Source organism: Callospermophilus lateralis, chromosome 7, assembly GCF_048772815.1.
Source record: "Callospermophilus lateralis isolate mCalLat2 chromosome 7, mCalLat2.hap1, whole genome shotgun sequence".
NCBI classification, from domain to species: Eukaryota; Metazoa; Chordata; class Mammalia; order Rodentia; family Sciuridae; genus Callospermophilus; species Callospermophilus lateralis.
Genome location: NC_135311.1, coordinates 142,024,718 through 142,047,032, shown reverse-complemented (window position 1 = coordinate 142,047,032; position 22,315 = coordinate 142,024,718). Strand labels below are relative to the sequence as shown.

Sequence of the window (22,315 nt, the reverse complement as noted above, 5' to 3'; positions counted from 1 at the left end):
ACCTGGGCAGCCCTGGGCAGCCCCGGGCTGCCCAAGGTCCTACCTCGTGGCTTGATCTCCCTTTGACTCAGGCTCGGGCTGGACCACGCAGTGATTTTACTGGACACTGGACACCAGCTGGTTCCAAACAAGGGCGTGGGTCCACCTCTCCACTAGGACTTCCGTGGCCTTTGGTTAGAACCCAAAGCTTTGAAAACAACTTTTCCTAACTGCAAATAATAATAATACAGAAATAAAGCAAAAGAATAACCGTGGACATTAGAACAGGACTTTAAAAGGGAGACTTTTCCTGCCCCCAGATGAAAGTGGAATGTGAGTGAGAAGGTTCAAGGCACCTGAGCTCTGCTGAGCCCTCCTGGAGCAGGTCCGGGTCGCCCTGTGCTGGCTTGTCTGGAGGATGCCAAGGGGCAGCGGCCAGTGCACCCAGGCTGGCCAGGGCAGCATCTGTGAGACAGACCAGGGTAGTGAAGGAGGCAGGCTCTTATATCGAGGGAATGAATGTTACTAGAACATCAAAATAAACCGAAGCAGAAAGGTGGGCAACTTGTGAGGCCAGCTCTGTAGAAACCAACCCTAAAGGGGAGGCGTCTTCAAAGCCCTCTCTTTATGGGGAATATCCAGGGACTCGTTTATTCAGGCTCCACACGGACCTGTGTGGAACTGGCCCTGCAGCTCGCTGTCCTTCCACGTCAGGACCCGAGGACAGAATGACAGACCTGCCCCTTCCTGTTGGCCTTTGTTAGCCCCACCTCCGACCTAGGACACTGCCGGCTCTGAAGCTCTGTGCTGGTGTGGGGCTTACCAGGCTCTGGCACCTACCCGCTCGACAGCGAAGTCCCTCCAACGCCCCTCTGCCTCCCAGGAGTGACTCTCCCTGCTTCAGGGCTGTGGTGGACCCACAGCCACACATTAGGGGCACTCAGGGTGTGCGGTTGACAAACACAACCCCTAACAGCCCACAGAAGTGGCTCCTCCTCCTGGGCATTTCCAGTGTGCCCAGGCCGAGGGAGAGAGGAGCCGTGACCCCTCACACTGCAGGTGTAAGGGGCACCCGAGATCCCTCCAGTGTCTCCCAGACTGCGCCTCGGAACTGGACAGACCACAGGGCAGTGGCCCCCAGAGCACAACGGAAGCAGGTGCAGGAGACCTTGCAGGGAGCTGCAGGGGACACTGGGTCCAAGAGCCATCCCGAAACCTCAGCTCGGAATCCCAGCTGCCAAAGGCAGACGAGCAGCTGGGGGATAGCGATTTCCAAACTAGAACAATAAGAAAAGTCACTCCCCGGAGCCCACAGCCTCCCAACACATATAGGTGGTTGAACGAAATGACTTTTGGAAACACCTTGGAAGGGAATCATAGATCTCAAACTGCGTGTTCAGTAGTGGGCAAAAGCAGAGCCGGGCTCTCCCAAGACAACGTGGCCTTGGCAGAAAGCACCTTGGTTTCCTGGTCCCTGGGGGACACACATTCCTTCAAAGCAGCCTGCTTTGACCCTCTGTGGAGCTAAAATAAAAACCCTCCTCAAATATTAGCAATAAAAAAGGTTTTGAAGACAGGTTTCTCTTTAAGAAGGAAACGTCACGAAATATTAGCGGAGTTTCTCAGCTCTCCATGGTCCCAAGGGCTTCTACCAGGATTTCTGGGCAATTACAGACACCACACACTGACTCCCACACCTGCACACACACATGCACGCACACACACACGTGAGCACACATACGCATCCATGCGTGCACAGACAACACACACACCCCACTACACACATGCATGCATACACACACACACACACACACACACACACACGAGCACACACACACATCCACTCATGCCTGGACAACACACCCCCTGCCTCCACTACAGCACAGACGCTGGTGGAAGGAACCTGTGACCCGTGGGTCAGCAAGGCCTGAGCCTAGTTTCAAAGTTCAAGACACATGATCTCAGCCCCAATTTTCAGAAGATAAAGGAGCCAAGCAACAAGAGGCGGTCACATCTTAACAGAAAGTTTGGAAGCTAAGTCCCCAGAGGAGATGTGGCCTCCAGATGCAGGGGAGTCTTCTGAGCCGAGGACCAGGCTTTTTGGTTCTCCTCCTGAATCTCCTGCTGGTGGTGGTCAGGACGTGTGAACCTGGAAGCCTGGCCTCAGGGACTGCAGGAAGCCCTCAGAGGCCCTGCTGCACGTTTCCACCCAGGTGATGGGATTCCTCTCCTGGTGCTCTGTGGCTGCAAGGGTTCCTGCCCAGGAGAGCTCCTGAGAAGGGACAGGCCCTTCCCTCACGCCCACCTCAGCCCTCCCGGGCCTGGCTCTGTCACCTGCAAGGAGACTTGTGGTCTCAACAAGCATAGGCAGGCGACAGATGGCTCACGATCAGGGGCCAGCACCTGCCCCCACCTCAATTTGCTTTGGGGGCCTCAGACTGCTTACCCCCACCTCAACCTCATCTTCCAACTGTTCTCTGGGGAAACTGAAGACATTTGGGTCACCCCTGTTGGTTCTTTCGCCTGCAATTACGAGCCAACGAGTTGGTTGGAAATGTCTGAGGAGACAGAGACAGGATCTGTCCCTGAATTTGTTTTAATGTCGGGAGAAGAAAACAAGAGCTAGGAACTGAGGTCACAGAGCAGGCGGGCGGGAGAGGCCACTCTCCAGGGCGCTCTGTTTCTGTGTCCTGCAAGAGAGTCTGTGGCAGGACATCCACTGGCCACAGGTGTGGAGCACAGGCCCAGGCCACTCTCCTCAGCACACCTGGACAGGCTGGCCCCACAGTGCTCTGACCAGGAAGGGCAGCAACCTGACCAGGAGGGCAGCCCTAACCTTCCCCGTCTGGACAGCCCCTGGGCAGCACCAGCACATCCGACAGGCAGGGCGGAGGCCAGGGTGCAGCCAGCCGCAGCTGATGAAGCTGAGCATGAGGGGCCGGGTCTCCAAAGTAGAGCAGATCATGGTGACCCCTCCTCAGAGCTGTCAAGTAAAGATGCTGGCTTAGACGCCTGCCCAGGAGCGTCACAGTCTGTGGAGCTGGAGCTGGTGGAGTGGAAATCCTGGTGCCTCTCAGCAACCGCAGCCAACAGGGCCGTTCTGCTCTGCTTTAGCTTCCCTGGCCCATCCGGGCGCTCTTTCCATCAGAGCCTGTGGGCTGCCAGAGTGGGAGTCTGACTCAGGGGGTGTGACACCCACAATCCTGCTGTGACCTCTGACCTTTACTTCTTCTTTGACTTTATCTCACATATTTTTTTAATTCAAAATCATAAATTTTTCATTCTGGACAGTTCCAAAATTAGCCTCCCAACAATTGGATGCGATTTTCTCTTTAGAGATGGGGAGGGTGGAGTTGGAGTGGGGGGCTCTCAGCCAGCTCACAGGACTGTTTTGATTCAGAAAAGCTGCCACCTGTTATGAAGCTCTCTTTGGAACAAACTGACCGTGAGAGCAACAAGGTTTAAATTAAACTGCGCCGTCACAATGACCATTTGCCAGAATTCACTTCCTGCTCCTTCTTAACCAAACGCAGCATTTTATTAGAAGAAGCCACTTAAGAATCTTGATAATTTAACTATGGACTGATAATTTACATTTTTACAAACTGTATACAAGGAATAAGTATGTAGATTTTTTTTTCTATTTGAGCTGCTGGGAAGATGGCAGAATCTACAGCAACAAAATAATAATAATTTAGGCACAGATAAAATTGCATGCGCATTGCATGGGAAGAGAGGAACGTGGCGAATCCCAGGGACACAGATGAGCTTTTTTCCTCTTGGCCAGAGGAAGGAATTGTCTGCATGTCTCTGGAGCCTGCCCAGGAGGCTGAGCCCAGAACTGCTGTCCCTTTGCTCCTGCCCAGCTCTGAGAAAGCAGGCAACAACACAGACCAGAGGAAGGCCCCTGAGGTCACAGCATGCATCTGGGGAAGGAGAAACGAAGACCTCTGCTCAAGCCGCGGACAGCCGCAAACGCTGCTCCTGCTGGATCTTGGAGCATCTTTTGAAGTTGGTGTTTCAAAACCAAACCAAACGCTCAACCCTCAGCTGGCCTTGACAGCCCTGACCCCGAAGGTAACAGCTGGGGGCCAGCAAGCAGTCAAAGTAACGAGTGAGACTTCCGAAGTCACCAAGAGGTAGTGCGCGAACCCACCAAGTCTCTTCAGAGTTCTTAGACTCACAGGAAAACCCCCAGGGATGGTGCAGTCTGTCTCTAGGAGGACAGGAGAGAGGCATGTGGGTTGCTAGGTGAATTTGATTTTCAGCAGTGATTTTAGAGGGATCCAAATCCCACTTGCCAACGTGGGTTGTGGTGGTAGAGGCCTTGTCCGTGCCTCACAAAACCTTTGCTGGTGCAAGTCAGGGGGATTCCCAAGTTTGGGATGCTGAGAGATTGAGTTTTCTTTTTCTTTTGGATTTTTTTTTTTTTTTTCGTAGTTGTAGATGGACAGAATGCCTTTACTTTATTTGTTTATTTATATGTGGTGCTGAGGATCGAACCTCACAGTGCCTCACACATGGTAGGCAAGTGCTCTGCCACTGAGCTACAGCCACAGCCCCGGGTTTTCGTTTTCTAAGAACAGGGAAGGACATTTCCATCCCTTAAAGTGTCTTACACCTAGTCAAGGAAGAGGAAAAACACAGTTGTCCAGGACTTTAATGAATTGATTGGAAAAAATCAATGATTCCAGGGAGGAGACGGCCACCTGTCTTTGATCCGCTGACTTTGAACCTGACTTTGAATCTAGTCATTCAAACCCCCACATAATCTGGATAGAGTTTTTCATTTATTTAAAAGTTAAAATTCTTAGATTAAGTGGGAATGAAAACTGTGGCACTTAACTCTTCAATCCAAAGGTGGGGAGTCCGCTTGTGAATTGATCTGATACTGAAAAATGTACGTCAGGAACTCTATGGAGAAAGCACCTCAAAGCCTAGCGCCACTGTGGAACGAGTCTTCCAGAACACTGCTGGGGACTTGGCAGGGACTTGACTGGCACTCAGGGTCACGCAAAGCTGGTCCCTTGGCAGAACCCGTGCTGCGCCCTCCTTCCCTGAGTGATTGCTCTGCTTTTGCAGAAAAAGTGGCGGTTGTTTGTCCCCGACTTCTGCTTGCTCTGAGGAGCCACCTGCAGGTCTGGAGAGTGACAAAGGGAGAAGGAACAGGCCAGGTCACACTAAGCATGGCGTGATTCCACGGACCTGTGCTGGGTGCTGTTCCCCAAGTTCAGAAAAGCCCTGTGGTTGCAGAGAGAAGCTGAGGGGAGGAAACGGAGCTGCCCTCCAGTCTAGAACAGACCGCTCTCGGCACTAGCCACCTCAGCTGTTGGTGGAGGTCACCGTCCACCCCATGGTCACAGAGGATCCCAACCTTGCACAGGCCCAGGACCCACACCCACCTAAACGGTGCAGTGGACATGTCCAGAAAGAGCCCTTGCTCTTGAACGCTGTCACCTGAGCAAGACGTGGTCTGGTGCCTCCCCAGTGCCAGCGCCCCCCCCCCTCTAAAAGGCCGGTTGAGGGCTAAAGGATACCAGACTCTGGGGCTTCATTTTCCTTGAAGGAACTTTCTTCCTTCCTGTGAAAACTCGGCCACAGCCGCGATGCCAATTTGGCGCCACACAATAAACCGTCTGCAGGAATTTTTAAGGGGCTGCAATATAATTTACGACGGGCCCTGCACGGAAGGAGCCCGGGGCGGTAAGGTACACGGCGGCCTGTAGCGCCCGCCCTGCAAGCGGGAGATGCCCAGCCCCCGTCCGCCACCGCCGCGCGTCCCTCCGAAGCCGGCCTTTGTCCCGGGAAGTGCCGGACCGCGGACCAGGAGCCGTGGCGCTCGGCGCGCGCCTGGCCGATAACGCCTCTGGTGCCATTTGGAACAGGCGGGGAAACGCGGGCGGCTGTTCCGCGTACCTCGGCGCCGTTGGCAAAGGCGGGGTCGGCCGAGCTTGGAAACAGTGGCTCTGATTCCTGTTCACCTCCATGCCCACCTCCAGGTGGAGGCAGGTCGGGGACACCCCTGGCCCCGCCCTGGGCCCTGCGATTAGCGCTAATAGCGATTAATTCCGTCCGCGGCTCAAAGTCCCAGCGGCCACGGCTGCCCGGCCTGCCGCCCGGTGTCCCCTACGCGCCCCCTCCAGGCGCCCCGCAGCCGCGGAGTGGGTCCCGGGCCCAGGGACCAAGGACAGGGCGCCCGCGGCCGAACGCGCTAGATGGCGGCTGGGCTGCGGCGCTGTGACCGCGCCGGCAGGGAGGGTCCCCCGGGAGGCTCCCGTCCTCGCAGCCAGGAGTTGGGGTCCTAGGAGGCCCGGCGATCCCAGGAGCCGAGGTGTGGGGGTGTGGGGTCTCGGGGGTCTCTGCAGCCCTGGGAGGAGGCCGGGGCAGTTTCCAGAGCCCGAGTGGGATTCCAGGAGGCGCGGCTGCCCTGAGCCAGAGTCGGGAGTTGAGGCTCCAGGGACCCAGGCAGCCCAGAGAGAAGCGGTGGGCTGGGCGGGATTCTAGAGGCCGACAGGCCCTCCCGCGGGTGAACGGCGTGGGGTCCCAGGATTGCCGGCGGCCTGGGGGGGTGTCTCCCAACCTCTGCGCCCAGCTAAGTAGGCAGAGCTGCCGGAGGATGCACCCACCGCCGGGTCGCCAGGTGGGAACGTGCTGGCCTCACAAGTCCAGGGGCCCTCTAGGCTTGGGGGGGCGCGGCAGGGAGGGTAGGAGCTGCCTGGGCGCACCCTCTGCTCCCACCAGCCTACGCACTGGGGGTCCTTGGGGGCGCAGCACATCCACCTGCGGCAGCTCTGGCGGGGTGGGGGGAAGTGTGGCCGCCAGGCTTGGTAACAACTCCTGACCATGCCTGCCCCTGCGGTTGCAAGGGTCCCCTGCTGGCCCCCTGGCGTGGCCACTTCCTGGCCTTCTGCACTCTGTATCCGAATTTGAAATACTGTGGCTTAAATCTGATTTATTTTTTAAATTCAGCCGATGAGAGGTTTTTTTTTTTTTTTTAGATGATACAAAACTGGGATTTTAATTGGTTGCATTAATGAAGTTAATTTGGTCCCCTTTAAAATCTACTCATTATTTTATCAATCTACCTGAAAATAACTGCCAAACAAAATAGCTACTACCGACTGCTGGTAGAAGAACTTTACACACTGATAAGATATATGTGTGTGCACCTGTGTGTTTTCTACCTTGTGTAGGGTGGCCGCTGGGAGTCCTGGGAATAGGCAGCCAGTGAGTTCCAGGCTGTGGGGAGCCTCTCTGGGTGTCTGAAAGCTCACTGGTGTCCTGTGGAGTTGGATGGGTAACAGAGCCCTCAACCTGGGGGACAGCGTGTGCAGCCTAGAGAGGCAAGTGGCCAGCTGGTGCTCAGTTCTGTCTCTGCAGTGCTGACCACCTCTAGCCACCGACCCCAACCAGGGCCAGCTGCTATGGAGCCTGACCCCTACTACCTGGAGAGTGCAGGGAGAAGTGTCACTCACAGCAAGGACAGCCCCTCCCCTCAACCCCTGGAGAGCCTGAGTCTACCCAGCCCTGTCTTCCTGGTCAGTGTTCCACCCTCTGCCCAGTCGGTTCTATCCTGGACCCCTCCTCCACGGGGATGGGGCCAGGCGGCAGGTTCCTGGCAGCTCTTTGTTCCAGGTACCACCCCTGTGCCACAGGCAGGCAGTCGATGGCCCCGACAGAAAAGTGCCCACACCTCTAGCCCTTCCAGCCTGAAGATGTCACTGTGCCCAGGGAGGAGTGACCCACATGGGGGTCCCGAGTCCTTGTGTCTTCAGATTGGGTCCTCCCCAAAGTCCCTGGGGACCTGCAGTGACAAGATGGCCTGCCTCCCTTTCTGAATTGCTGACCCTTTGCCTTCACCACTGCCAAGAGAAGGCCACTTTTCTCAGGAGACCTGGCCCAGGTCAGAGCTGCTGGGCAGGACATTCCAGGTGTGGTCCCCTGGACCCCAGTGCTCATTCAGGCTGTACAACGTATCCTGCACCCCACTGTGTTCTCAGGGCACCCCCTTCTCCAGCCCACTGCCAAGTGCTGGGCATTAAGCCATGGCAGGTCCTCCATCCTCCCACACGCAGCCTTCCGTGACTCTGGGGTGCATCTCTCCGGTGGGAATTTCAGGCAGTGTCCTTACCCACAGCCTGTGCCTTCTCTCGGCCACCTTCAAAAACAACCAGATGCACGCTGCACTCTGAGCCCCTGGTGGCCAGCTGGTGCTCAGTTCTGTCTCTGCAGCACGGGGCCTCTCGCTTCTACCCACAAAGGAAAGGACACAGAAGGGATCCAAACCCTGCTCCCAGGGAGAATTGCTCCAGTCTGGGGGTTTCCAGAAGACCTCCTGACGGGGACTTGACACTGACCCTCACCTCTTTAATTTTTCACCCTCTTCTATCAATATCCCAAACAGGATGAAACAAATTAAAACGGACTCCATTCCTTTTGTGCACACGCTGCTCAACTCCTGAGGGAAACCTCTTAGCAGCAATTAGAAGCCAGGTCAAGTGGCCTGTGGGCCAGCCTCCCCACAGCGACCTCTGCAGCCTGTGGGGCTGAGTGTGCACGGGGCTCTGCGGACAGCGGCGGTGCCCCTGCTTACCCTTCTCTCTGGTCTCTTCCTTCTAGATTTATTATAAAGTCATTAAGGACATTGAGCCGGGTGAGGAGCTGTTGGTGCACGTGAAGGAAAGTGCCTACTCCCTCGGCGCGGTGCCACCCAGCCTGGATGGTAAGACCCCACTGGGCCGCCGCCTGGGCCCCACCCCATGCAGGAGGGTACCAGGTGTCTCCTCACATCACACCACGTGCTGGGGGGCCGGGCGTCTGGCAATGCAGTGTCCAGTGTTTGCAGACCCCAGGTCAGCTGATGTAGTGCTGCTGGTCCCCTCGGCCTGGGGGCTTCCTCTCCCCTTCCCTGGGACCTCGGAGTCTCACCCCAGTGTGAGAAGGGCTAGCACAGTGTGGGCCTCGTGGCCTGCCGAGTTCTGTCTTTATCGAGATTTGTAAAGCTCTGTTGATATTATTACCATTGTAAGTTTTCCCACCCCAAAATAATTCATAGCCTATTTTGTGACTTGGAAGGCTGTCCCTGCCCACTCTGGGGCTTCCTGTCGTCCCAGATAAGAGGGAGATGGCTACTTATGGGTCTTTAGAAGTGATGTTCACTCGCAGTTCGAAGTGCAGGAGAGTTGGGAGCCTTTCCTGGGTAGGAGGACAACTCGAGGGTGGAGTGGGTCTTCTGCTCCTCTCTGCAGGCCTGGGCAACCTCTCTGCTCTCCTTCCCTCTCTGTCATCAGAGTACCTGTCCCCTAGGATACCAGCCAGCGCCCCTTTCTGTCTGCCTGCACCCCTCGAGGAGAAGCCAGCTCCCACAGACGCGGTTCCAAAGCCCAGGCTGGCATTCCTTCCTTGTGCAGAGCAGCCGGGGCTCCTGGGCCAGTGGTTTGAGGGGGGCCCACACAGCCTATGAGCATGGGTCAGTGGCCCTGAGTGGCTTTGCTAAACAGATGTTCAGCAGCTTCTTTTTGGATGAGACCATACCAGTGGACAGAAAGGCCTTCTCTCCGCCTAGCTGTTTCCAGAACTAGCGATTCCTGCTCACGCCAGAGAAAGGAGGGAGGCTGGGCTCCTCCTCCTTGCTTCCTCTCCCTCCCCTGCAAACATACCAAGGTTTAATGATTAATGCCATTAACCCCAAGCTCCTCCAAGGAGCCCCTCCGACTTCCCGGTGAGGGAGCCGTGTGGCTGGCCAGGCAGCTGGAATTAGCAGGAAGGCTTTAGGACCAGACCCCCAAGACTGCCTTAGTTTACCCCTCAACCCATGCCTGGCCCAGCAATCAGAGTCCCCCTCTATGGGGCAGCAGTCTCTGTCCCTGACTCGGCAGAAAGGAAATCGCCAGAGAGGATAGTTTTGCCAGCCGGGTGCTGTCTGTGCTCTCCTCTAAAGTTTGGTTTTAATTAGGCCGTTGAGAAAAGAAAAATAAATCTGCAAGATTTGAGTAGCAAGAGGGAGGTCTCATTTTCCCTAAAATAATTGTTGAAAAGACCTGTGAATCTTAGATGTTGCATGAGAGCTCCGGGAGATAAATCTGCTTAAGGAGAGCACTCAACTCCGGAATTTCATTTGTACAATGAAATTTCTTTCTTCCAAAGGTTTTTTAAAAACCTTGATTCCTGTTCCCCACCTGCCTCCAACCCCCGATATTAAATAACTTGAGTCTACATTTTCCTAATAATCTATCAAACGTCTGTGGGCTAATTGCTTTCCACACACAATAGTCCAACATCAAATATTTGACTTTTCCACCCTCTGCTGTCAAGGTCGCTTCTTTGCCGCCCCAAAAGCCACTCCCCACCCCCACTTAAACTCTGAATCCAGCAGAAAGAAAATGCAAAAACGTTCCTCACTAAGATAATTATCATAAAAACTCTTTTATGCCAGCCTGGCTAAATGCAGAGGCCCCTTATCACTGCAGGAATTTGGAGTCAGCTCTCGAGCTCTTTCGAGGCTGGAGTCGTAGATTAGCGTGTGGATGCCGCGTAATTGTGAACCCCTCCGTTCTCGAAGCCATTAGGCACTGATTTATTTTTCTGTTATGTTCCTGTTCTGCCGTGAAAGTTGCTGATGGAACTTGAGCTAGACAAGGAGGTGCAGGTTTGATGGGCAAGGCACAGGCTGGGCCCGAGTGGCTTGGTTTGGGTAGAAGTCAGACTCTGCACCGCAGTTAGATGAAGAAAGCTCGGTTTCCAATCATTCTCTTTTGTGCTTTGGGGAGAGCAGGGTTTGGCTGGGGACCACATCAGGTGAGAGGATGAAAGGGAGCTCGGTTTGCTGACCACGTGCATATTCCCGGGTCCAGCGACCTTTCATTTTCTTTAGAAGCTTGTCAAAAAGAATTCTTTCCCATGAGAACTTTCTTGGTCTTGGGAGAAAATAAAGTCCTTTGTATTCAAATGCGCTTTTCCATCTAGAGAGGCTCATAATAATGCACTGCCCCCTCTCCAGGGAAGGTCCAGAGGACACTGTGTGTGCGTACAGTGTGGGACAGACACACAACACCATGGGTGGCCACAGGACGCGCGTCAGGGTGTTGCACACACTTTTAGCACACACATGGGCTGGTGAGGCTCTGCTGGGTCTTCCAGGGCGGACACGGGAGTTTGCAGAAGAATGGGGCCAAGGAACACCGTGTATCACCATGGCCCACTGCGCTGCCTCCAGTGTGCCCTCGGACACCACCAGAATCAGAATCTGGACTGTGATTTTAAACCTGTCAAGTCCTCTGCTGATTCTGTTGCATGGTGTCTCGTTTGTTTCTGCAGGACTGGGGATTGAACCCAGAACCTTACACATGCTCACGTGCTCTGCCCCTGAGCTACACCCCTAGCCCCCCAGATTTTTATTTTAAATCCAAATTTCAAATCAAAAATGGAAAAATGAGTTGGTCAGTGGGATGGGTGAGTGGAGGTGGCACTTCTTCCTGTCTTTGTTCTCAAACCTCAATTTCTGCAGTTGTGCTTTCTTTTGGGTGGGGGACTAGAGAAGCACCATAAAAATGGTGACTTAGTTCCGATGCTGGTGGTGTCCCTCATCTACTCTGTGACAAAATGGGACACACAGACAGCACCCATGGCGCTTGGGTTAGTGCAAGGCTCGAATACATGAATCCCATGGAGCTCTTAGGACAGCGCCTGCCCCACAGGTGCCCAGGGAACCTCCCGTGTGAACATCACTGTTTACATAATGTTCACAGCAAACACCTCTTGAAAAGATACTGCACACTGGGTTAGATTAAAGCCATCGTGTAGACCTGGAGGGTGACTATTTCTGTAATGTGAGTCACCTTTGCCCTCCTCCTCCCCCTCCTCACTCTGTGGTTCCCCTTGGGGGTCACACCCTGGCACCCAAGGATGAGTCCAGGGCCTAGGAGGGTTTTTCTGGCTCTGCACCTGTCCAGGAATGATCCTAGGTGGCCTCCCCTACAGATGCTGGGATAGAGACTTGGGTGCCCAGTGTCCAGCATGAGGCTGCAGAGCACACCCGGTGTGGCCCAGCAGGGCTGTGTGGCTGTGTGGGTGAGGGTCTGCAGGGGTGAGGCTTTCTTTCTCTGTGGTCTCGTCCTCCCAAGCAAATTCCTTGTTGGCCACAGTCTCAGATGAGTCAGCAGGGCCAGGACACCTAACTCCTGGTGAAACTGGGTTATCTGGACTAGAAGTGGCATCTGCCGAGTGGCCCCAAACCCACGCAGGCCCAAGGCCCTCTTTTGGCCTGGCAGCCCTTCCTTGCCACCCAGATATTAGCCCCTTTCCAAAGATTTGGCCAGGAGTCACAGCTGGTGGGCAGCACTGGTGTCCTGTAGGTGTCGCCCTGTGGGCTCAGCAGCAGCATCTTAGGGACTCAAGGTGGCACTGGGTTCCCACCATTAGGGGAGGCAGGTGCAGCCCAGGCCTCTACCCTTGGGCTCAGGGAAGCCGCCAGTATCAGGAGGTGCCCCTGCCCATGGCTATCACAATGCCCAGGCTGCAGAGCATCTGGCCTCCTCCAGGACTTGGAGATGGCCCCTGGGTCATAGCTGTCTCTCCTTCGTCCCCATCTCTCCTGCCTCGGTACCCTGCAGCTCCAGCCTCTCAGTCAGCCCAGTTCACCGAGGCTCTGCCCAGGCTGGGCACGTGCACACCCACACGTTCACTTGAGCACATGCAACCCCTGACACACATCCTCACATCTGAACCTGTGCACACGTGTTCATACATTCACAATACACGTGGATGCACTGCACACGTGCACATGTGATGTGCACACAAAAAGCATACATGTGGACATAAGTATGTGCCTACGTAACACATGACACAGTTATGTGCTCACAAGTGACAACACAACATGCATGCATGACCCACCAAAACACATGCACACATGCAAATGCGCACACGTAGACACACAAAGATGGATACAAACATGAACACACCCCAAATGCAGGCACATTTGCACAGTACATGCATACTACACATGTGCAAGCTTGGAAATATGCCAGTACACAAACATTTGCGCACACAGTTGCCTAGAAACCCATGAACACATGTTCACGTACACACATGTGCATGTAAACACAAATGCATGCTCATGAGTGTGGGTGCAAATACACAGACATGCACACATGTTCACACAAAGATGCACAAACATGGTACAGTTGTGCTGGGCTGGTCAGACTTCTGCAAATACACCACATGCACAAGCATGTGTCTGCACACCCACACGTGCCCACAAGCACACGAATGTGCTGTGCTACTGTGAGAGGTCGGAGCAGGTGTTCTCTCTCCAGCCAGGTGGCAAGCAGGGTTCCTGGGTGGGGACACAGGCTCTGGGTGGAAGCTGTCCTCCAGCAGCGCAGGCAGGGGAGGCGGGAGGGGGCCCAGTCCCACCCCCGCAGGGTGACAGCTCCAGCCTGATTGTTTGGCTTGGCACCGTGGTCAGGATGCTGCTCATAAACTTAATAATAGCTGCCCCCCTTTTAATTTGTTTGACCTTGATGACAATAATTTATTATACGCGTTGGCGCTCTGTCGTCTCTTCCCCTGATTCATAAACAAAGCTTCCTTCTGGCTCCCAGGCAGAGCCCCCTCTCGCCCACAGTGGCTGCCTGAGGCACGGCCAGGGCCCTCGTGCGGCTCAGTGTTTCCCAGGAGGCAGAGCCGGGGTCTTCCGTCCCTGTGGTTCCCAGGCCCCGGGGACCCTGGCTCCAGGATGGGGGCAGAGGAGAGCCAGACAGGGGGGCTCTGGCTCTGCTGCCACCTCCTGTCCTGTCTTGCAGAGGAGCCCACGTTCCGCTGTGACGAGTGTGACGAGCTCTTCCCGTGCAAGGTGGACCTGCGGCGCCACAAGAAATACGCCTGCGGCTCGGCGGGGACTGCCGTCTACCAGGGCCTGGGGGAGGGGCTCAAGCCCGAGGGCCTCGGTGGCGGGGGCAGTGACCCCTCCCACGAGTGCAAGGACTGCGAGCGGATGTTCCCCACCAAGTACAGGTGCCACCCTCCGCCAGGCGGGCACCAGGGGCAGGAGGGCACCAGGGGCAGGCGGGCACCAGGGCCAGGTGGGCACCAGGGCCAGGCGGGCACCAGGCCCCCCACACAACGTGGGGACAGAGCAGGCGCACCAGCGGCCCGTGCCGGAGCCTTGGTGTCGCCCCATTCCCACCAGAAAGTCTGAGCCCCAGAAAGACCTGCTCATCCCTGACAGGGAGGCCACTGACCCTGCCAGCTGCAGGCCTGAGTGTGGAGACCGCCTGGCAAGGATCAGGACTGTGGGCAGGCCCTGGGCATGCTGCGCTCTAGCCCCAGTTGATGCCAGGGGCCACAGTGCCCACTGCCAAGGACTATAGGGGCAGCCTCCCCTGGAGCCCTCCTCAGGCCCAGGAAGGCATCAGCTAGGACCCCAGACCCCAGGCTCTGCTCCCCTCAGGGGGCAGCCACCTGCCCGAGAAGGACATAGGAGCGCCAGGCCCACTGGACGATGGCTGGACACAGACAGCAGGAGCAGGTCCACTGGCCCTCCTCCACCCTGGGGACCTACATGAGCTCCCAAGGGCAGGTAGCACCCGGGCTCTGTGGGGAAGCAGGACACCCAGTCCCAGAGCTCCAGGAACCAGCGCTGTGGCTCGGGCCTCTCCCGCCTGGGAGGGCTCCCGCCAGACCCGCCTTGCACAGTGAGCAACCATCAGGCCACTAACGGCCTGTGATTGCTGGGGATTTACAGCCCGTCCAGTCCCAGCCCCCTGGGATGCAGACCCTCCACCCAGACGACTGAGAAATGAGCGTGTGGGCGAATCCCGGCAGAGGCCGCCACGGAGCGCGCTAAAGAGGGTCCCTGTTTTCTTTACATAAACACATAAATCACAATTAACAACAGGCAAAAGATACAATCTCCGGGTGCCGGAGGAGCAGGCGTTCCTGATCTAAATGGATGGCTGGGCCCCGTAATTAGCGGGCCGTGATGTATTACTGCTTTGCTCATGAAGATTAACGGATATCCCGGGGACAGGAGGGGAGGCAGGGGTCCCCCGAGAGGAGGGGTCAGAGGCTGTTGGCTCAGCTGGGAGGGGCAGGACCCTGCAAGCAGCTGCTGTCCCCGCCCAAGTGCGTCACCCTTGCAGACCCTCTGCCACTCTTGCTGCCTCCTGGGTGGCAGGCCACTGCAAGGGGCAGCCCCGGTTCCTGCCCAGCCCCACGTCAGCTCATGGAAGTGTCCAACCTCCGTGACTCCTTTTTTCCTTGGCTCAAGTTTAGTTCAAAGTTGGGATTTCCCAGAAGGGTGGCCAGGACGTGGGACCTGGGGTCCTGCCCTGCCCCTGGCTGACTGGGGGTGGCCTTAGATGAAGGACTGAGCTCTGGGTAGGTACCGGATTCCTCCTGACACAAGGGAGAGCTGTGTCTGCCCATGGGCAACCCCCAGAGGATGTAGCGGGAGGGGCAGGCAGAGGGCGCCAGTGACTCTGACCCTGACGTGTGTCCCCAGCTTGGAGCAGCACATGATCGTCCACACAGAGGAGCGGGAGTACAAGTGTGACCAGTGTCCCAAGGCCTTCAACTGGAAGTCCAACCTCATCCGCCACCAGATGTCCCATGACAGTGGCAAGCGCTTTGAATGTGAAAACTGCGTGAAGGTACCGTGCCAGCCCCGCCAGCCTGGCCCCGATCCCAGCTCCTCCGCCGTCCTGTGAAAATGCCCAGGGTAGCGAGAGTAGCTTAGGTTAGATGCCCCGGGGCCACTGTGGTCCTTCCTCATTCCTGGGGAGGACAGGAAGTCAGAGACCCTATCGCACAACTCAGGAGGAACAGGGCCCCCCCAGAACCCACGTCCTCTCCAGGGAGGCCCTATGCCTCTGCCAACCCAAAGGAAGAGGCTGGCGAGGGTGGCCGCCCTGGTGCCAGCCCTCAGGGTCAATGTATTTCAGCGGAGACACTCTCTGCGGGGATCACGTGTGGCCTTATGGCCCCCATGTCCTCAGGAGTGACGGCTGAACCCAAGCCCAAAGGCTCTGCGGCTCCCCCGTGGCCCACAGCAGCTGCCCCGGCCAGCTCGGGCAGGGAGGGCAGCGCCAGAGGGAGGCAGGGTCCTGCCTTTCTGGCTGGACCCTCCAGCAGAGCGTCTCTCCCAGGTGTTCACGGACCCCAGCAACCTGCAGCGGCACATCCGCTCGCAGCACGTGGGCGCCCGGGCGCACGCCTGCCCCGACTGCGGCAAGACCTTCGCCACGTCCTCCGGCCTCAAGCAGCACAAGCACATCCACAGCACCGTCAAGCCCTTCATATGTGAGTGCCCGCCTGCCGCCCACGCCCGCCTGCGCCTGCCCGTCGGCCCACGCTGCGGGGCAGAAATCCCCCCCAGCCAGTCCTGAGGCCTCTGCCTAGTGGCCAGGTCCTGGCAGCCCTCAGGGGCCACTAGGACTGCCCGCTGGCTCCACCCTGCTCCCCGCCCCCCTCCTGCATGGCCCCCCTTTGTGCTTCCTCCAGTGGCTGCAGGTAGGTGGTGGGCCAGCAAGGACCTCGGTTCCTCCCCGCCCCCCTGCTCCCAGCACTGGCCGAGCTACAGAGGGCAGCCCAGTGGGCCAGCCCACGGAGCAGCGTTCTCCAGAGCCACTGGGCAGGCCCGGCTCCCAGGTGCCCTGTCCTGTTGTCCTTGTGTTCACATGCTAGTGGGAGGAGACGAGGTGACAGACACCGGCTGGGGACAGCAGTGCAAGGCTAGAGCCTCAGGGAGGCCAAGCTGGTGCCGGGTGGGCACTGCCCCTGCACCTTTGTTGGGAGGTGCCCAGCACAGCGGTGAGGAGCACTGGCCTGGGTGCCTGCTGAGAGGCTCAGGGTGGGGGGACGGGGGGCAGAGGTCACCAGGGACCAGTCCTGCAGGCTGTGGGCCTTCACAGGACCTTTGGCCCTGGTTCTCAGTGAGTCCAGCCACAGAGAGGCCATGTCCCTGTGTGCCATCGTCATTGTCGCAGCAGGCCTAGTCCTCACGCCTCATGCGGTCACACACTTTGTGCATTCCCAAGCACACGCCTGCCCCTGCAGTCACCAACACGCACGTGCGTAGTGCAGGATCATCCCACACATACACGTGTGTCCAAGTACACGCCTGCCCCATGCAGTCACCGATACACAGCATGCGTGGTGCAGGATCATCTCCCCACACACGTGCCTCGTACAGTCACCTCACACACACAAGCACGTATGCCTCGTGCATCTCACACACACCTGCCTTGCACGGTCGTCTCACACGCACACATCAGGCTGTCACCCCTCGCAGACCTCTGGCTGAGCTGTGTCACCTGTGCTGCGCACTGTCCCCCATGTTATCATAACACCCAGATCAGGCCCGGTGACGGAGGAGGAGAGCCAGGCCCTGTGGGCGGGTGTGCGTGTTGGCATGAGGTGGCGGCTTCCGGGACTGGTGCAGCCTCGCCAGGGCAGAGCCCACTGGGGGCGCACCGTGGTCCTCGGGACGTGCAAACCGGCTTTGTAAAGTCCCTCTGGGTCCCGTGAAGGGCGTGAGTTGGGTCCCGTGAAGAGCGTGAGTTCCAGGCTGACACCCGCTGGGCGGGCTGAGCCCAAGGTCCCCCCGCATGGCACAGGCTCCCCGCGGGGTGGGCCTACCCCAGGGTGATGACCCATGCCCTCATCAGTGTCCAGGCCCCGCTCTGTGCCTTGGCTTCTGGAAAAATCAATCCAGCTCTAAAGATTGAGTCTGTACCCAGGTTGATGTGGGGCACGGCCCCCAGACGGGGCCAAGGCCAGAGCTGGGCAGCACACCCGGGGCCCCTCAGAGAGCTTCAGGTCTGGATGGGAAACTGCAAGGAAGTGGGGAAGTCCACGTGGGTCACTTGGAGGACAGTGAGGGCACGGGCACTGAGTACACATGGGCACCCTGCCACCCACTGGGTGAAACCTGTGTGCACGCCCACAGCCCACCCGACTCCTGGAAGCCCCCAGCCCCCGCCAGCTCAGAAACGGAGGTGATGTCTGTGCCACTGGGGAGCTGGAGTGTGCCATGTGGGTGCCTGAGGGAGAGGGTGGGAGGGAGGAGGCGAGAAGGCGCGTGGAAGTGGGTGGCTCCTCGTGAGCACTTTCCAGAAGAGCTCCGTCCTGGAGAGGGCGGGCATGTGCAGTGTGGGTCTGTGAGTCGGTGACCACGAGGGCGAGCGGGGGACTTGTGAGTGGGCATGCGTCCACACCCTGCCCGACGAGGGAAAGGAGCCATTGTTTCCGCGATTAGGAAGCAAGCTGTCCCGTGGACACCGTGCTTGCGTGTGCTCCTCACTTCCTTGTTAGAAAAGCAGGAGGAAGACGAGCGGGTGCTTCACTGACCCAGCTCACAGGACCCCTGAGCCAGGGGCACTCGGGCCTCGGGAAGTGGGAGAGATCTGAGTGGTCAGGGTCTGCTCTCACCCGTGGGGACAGCTGTGTCTGGAGTGGTGAGGAAGTGGGTGGCTGTGGAGCCCAGGCACCTGCGGCAGCCAGCTGAGGGGGCTAGCCCTGCTGCGGGTCCTCGGCCAGGCCTGGGCTGGCTCTCCCTGCCCCCGGAGACAGCCCAGGGTGGGACGCCTGTGCACACACAGGCACACGTGTTTATACGTGCACATCTTCCCTATAGTACACACAGACAGGTGAGCACATGCTCTGTACACGCATGAGACATGGCGTGTTATAGATTCATAGCACACACACAAAGAGGCGCACACGCACACACAGGCACACTCGCCCGCACAGCTGCTTCCCCCTCGAGGTGCGGGTCCCCTGTAATTTCATACGGCCTGTGTCTGCTCTCTGCTGATATTCCAGGTGAGGTCTGCCACAAGTCCTACACGCAGTTCTCCAACCTGTGCCGGCACAAGCGCATGCACGCGGACTGCCGCACGCAGATCAAGTGCAAGGACTGTGGGCAGATGTTCAGCACTACCTCCTCCCTGAACAAGCACCGGCGCTTCTGCGAGGGCAAGAGCCATTACACGCCGGGCGGCCTCTTCGCCCCAGGCCTGCCCTTGACCCCCAGCCCCCTGATGGACAAGGCAAAGCCCTCCCCCAACCTCAACCACACTGGTCTGGGCTTCAACGAGTACTTCCCCTCCAGGCCCCACCCCGGGAGCCTGCCCTTCTCCACGGGCCCCCCGGCCTTCCCTGCACTCACGCCCGGCTTCCCGGGCATCTTCCCTCCGTCCTTGTACCCCCGGCCGCCTCTGCTACCTCCCACACCGTTGCTCAAGAGCCCCCTGAACCACACACAGGACGCCAAGCTCCCCAGCCCCCTGGGGAACCCAGCACTGCCCCTCATCTCCGCGGTCAGCAACAGCAGCCAGGGCGCCACGGCGGCCACGGGGCCGGAGGAGAAGTTGGAGAGCCGCCTGGAGGACACGTACGTGGAGAAGCTCAAGACCAGGAGCCCCGACATGTCCGATGGCAGCGACTTTGAGGACATCAACACCACCACAGGGACTGACCTGGACACCACAACGGGGACTGGCTCGGACCTGGACAGCGACGTGGACAGCGACCGAGACAAGGGCAAGGACAAGGGCAAGCCCGAGTTTGGCGGCGGCTCGGTGCCCCCGGGGTCCACCCACAGTGGGGCCGAGGTGCCCGTCTTCTACTCACAGCACTCCTTCTTCCCGCCGCCTGAGGAGCAGCTGCTGACCGCCTCGGGCGCCGCCGGCGACTCCATCAAAGCCATCGCGTCCATCGCGGAGAAGTACTTTGGCCCGGGCTTCATGGGCATGCAGGAGAAGAAGCTGGGCGCGCTGCCCTACCACTCGGTGTTCCCCTTCCAGTTCCTGCCCAACTTCCCCCACTCCCTGTACCCCTTCACGGACCGCGCCCTCGCCCACAACCTGCTGGTCAAGGCCGAGCCAAAGTCGCCCCGGGACACACTCAAGGTGGGCGGCCCCAGTGCCGAGTGCCCCTTCGACCTCACCACCAAACCAAAAGAGGCGAAGCCCATCCTGCCCGCGCCCAAGGTGCCCCCGGCACCCGCGTCCAGCGAGGAGCAGCCACTGGACTTGAGCATCGGCAGCCGGGCCCGCGCCAGCCAGAACGGAGGGGGCCGGGAGCCCCGGAAGAACCACATCTACGGGGAGCGGAAGCCAGGGGCCGGCGAGGGGCTGCCCAAGGTGTGCCCGGCGCAGCTGCCCCAGCAGCCCTCCCTGCACTACGCCAAGCCCTCTCCCTTCTTCATGGACCCCATTTACAGGTATTAACATGCCCCGAACTCACCTCCTCTTGCCCCGGAGCCCACGCCGCAGGAGCTGGCCACGTCCGCCCAAGGCTCTCTGCCTCTGTGGGCTTCAGGGAGGGGCCTCAGCTCCTGGGGCTCCATACCCCTCTGGAGGGGCATCTGGCTTGGCCACTCCAAGGGTCGGTGGGCCGGGGGGGGCCTCCTGGACACGTGTGGTTCCCTTGCACTGACGGCAAGTCAGATGTCCTCTGCCCCACCTTGAGCCCCTCCTGAGCACTGCCATCATCAGTGTCCACACCTCCCTGTGTCCAGCTGTCTTTCCTGGACCAAGTCTCTGTTCCGGAAAAGGTCAGAAGGGCCTATTCTGGCTCTGAGCTCTCCCTGAGGCTCCACCTCCCCAAGGCTGCCCCTGTGGTCCCACCCCACTCTTGAAGCCACACTAAGGGGCATTTTGGTGGCCTGGGAGAAACCACAGAGGGAGCTGTTGGTCCCCAGAGGGGACAAGGGAAAGGATAGGGAAGTTCAAGAGGGTCTGCAGGACATCAGTGTCCCATCTCTCGGATGTCCTCCCAGCAAGGGGCCGGCTGAGTCCCGTTCCCCGCCAGTGGGCAGGCTTTGCCCCTCCCTAGGAGGGGTCCACAGGGAAAGCGGGACCAGGTCCCATGGCAGGGGTCCTACCCTGCCAGCTTGCACCACCACCCTCGCCATGAAGGGAGACCCGGGGGCTGCCCCCAGCGGGTGCCCCCAGCAGAGGCCAGGCACCAGGGCCAGCCCAGGCCTCGGAAGCCTGTGTGCTAAGGCTGCAGGGAGCGGACGGCGGCCCCTTCTGAAGGCCGCGTCTGCTGGCCCCGCAGTTCAGCCCCGTGGCGGGACAGAGGGCAGCTTATACTTGGGTGAGGAGGTCTCACCTGCTGTGCTTTGGGATCTAGGAGGACAAAGAGGAGAACAAGTGATGTCAGAGTGCGGAGGCCAGAGAGCTGCCTTCAGGGCTGGGCTGGCCTGGCCGCTCTGCCAGGGACACGGCGCCCACAGCACCGCTGGGGCCGAGGCCACTCCTACCCAGACCAAGCCGCGTCTGCAGCCAACTCCTACTGTGTGCAGGGTGCCAGCACCCTCATCGCAGGATCGTGGAACGTGCCCCTTGTGTCGCTTGGAAGAGGCCCGTCCACCGGCTGCGTGGGACGGGCCAGAGGCTCAGCAGGGAGGGTCGAGGCAGAAGCCCTGCTTCCAGGGCGAAGGTGGCCAGCACCAGGCCAGGGCAGCCCTTGCCAGTTGATTAGGGGCTCGTAAGACTGGGGAGGCCCATCCTCTACTCAGTACCTCACTTTCTCTAGGGTGTCCTGGCTGTCAGGGAGTCCAGGGTGGCACCTGCCGTGACAGTTACATTGGCCACATAGGCAAGTATGTACAAAGGACCTCAACCTTGGAAAAATAATAATAATTAAGTAGGATCCCAGGACCTTCACAGGCCACCTTGGTGTGCATAGGACCCAGATGGGTGACGAGCCTTCTGGGGGGACCCCAGGGCTGGAGCAGAGGGACAGGGTGGTCTGCCTGAGCCTCCCTGGCCTCTCTCTCGTCCTCTGCCCTTCCCCACCAGACACCCCTCCCTCCACACCACTGGTTTAGGGCTTAGGGTCTGGGCTTCCCTGGAAGCTGCAGGGGCCACGGGAAGCCTGGGAGGTGGAACTGTGAGGACCACAGGGCCCGAAGGCCCCCTTCACACACACCCTCACACATACACACCCATGTGCATGTGCACACCTGTGCACACCTACGTTTGTAAACATACACATACACCTACACCCATGCACATGCCCACACATACACAGTCGTATGTATATATGCACACATGTACACATCCATGTACACTCACACACATACACACACTCACCCTAGTCATACATATGTACATTCACACCCATGTGCATGCACACACATAAGTTCACATTCACATACACAAATCATGCTCACATATACATTCATTCACATCTCACATATATACCCCGACATGCACACTCACACACACACTATCACACACACACCATCACACATAGACGCACATGCTCACATAAACTCACACACACACCATCACACATAGACACACATGCTCACATGCACTCACAC

The 22,315-nt window shown here is 58.3% G+C and overlaps 1 protein-coding gene across 4 annotated transcripts in view; it reads left to right on the top strand.

Annotated features, from left to right (window-relative positions):
- The window catches only part of Prdm16 (PR/SET domain 16), a 309,017-nt gene that overhangs the window by 264,924 nt on the left and 21,778 nt on the right, over window positions 1-22,315 (top strand). For all 4 annotated transcript variants that reach the window (XM_076861467.2, XM_076861465.2, XM_076861464.2 and 1 more), the window contains exons 5-9: window positions 8,599-8,701; window positions 13,782-13,992; window positions 15,482-15,629; window positions 16,125-16,278; window positions 18,802-20,203. In XM_076861467.2, the coding sequence (XP_076717582.2) occupies window positions 8,599-8,701; window positions 13,782-13,992; window positions 15,482-15,629; window positions 16,125-16,278; window positions 18,802-20,203 (2,018 nt within the window). The remainder of the gene's footprint in view (window positions 1-8,598; window positions 8,702-13,781; window positions 13,993-15,481; window positions 15,630-16,124; window positions 16,279-18,801; window positions 20,204-22,315) is intronic.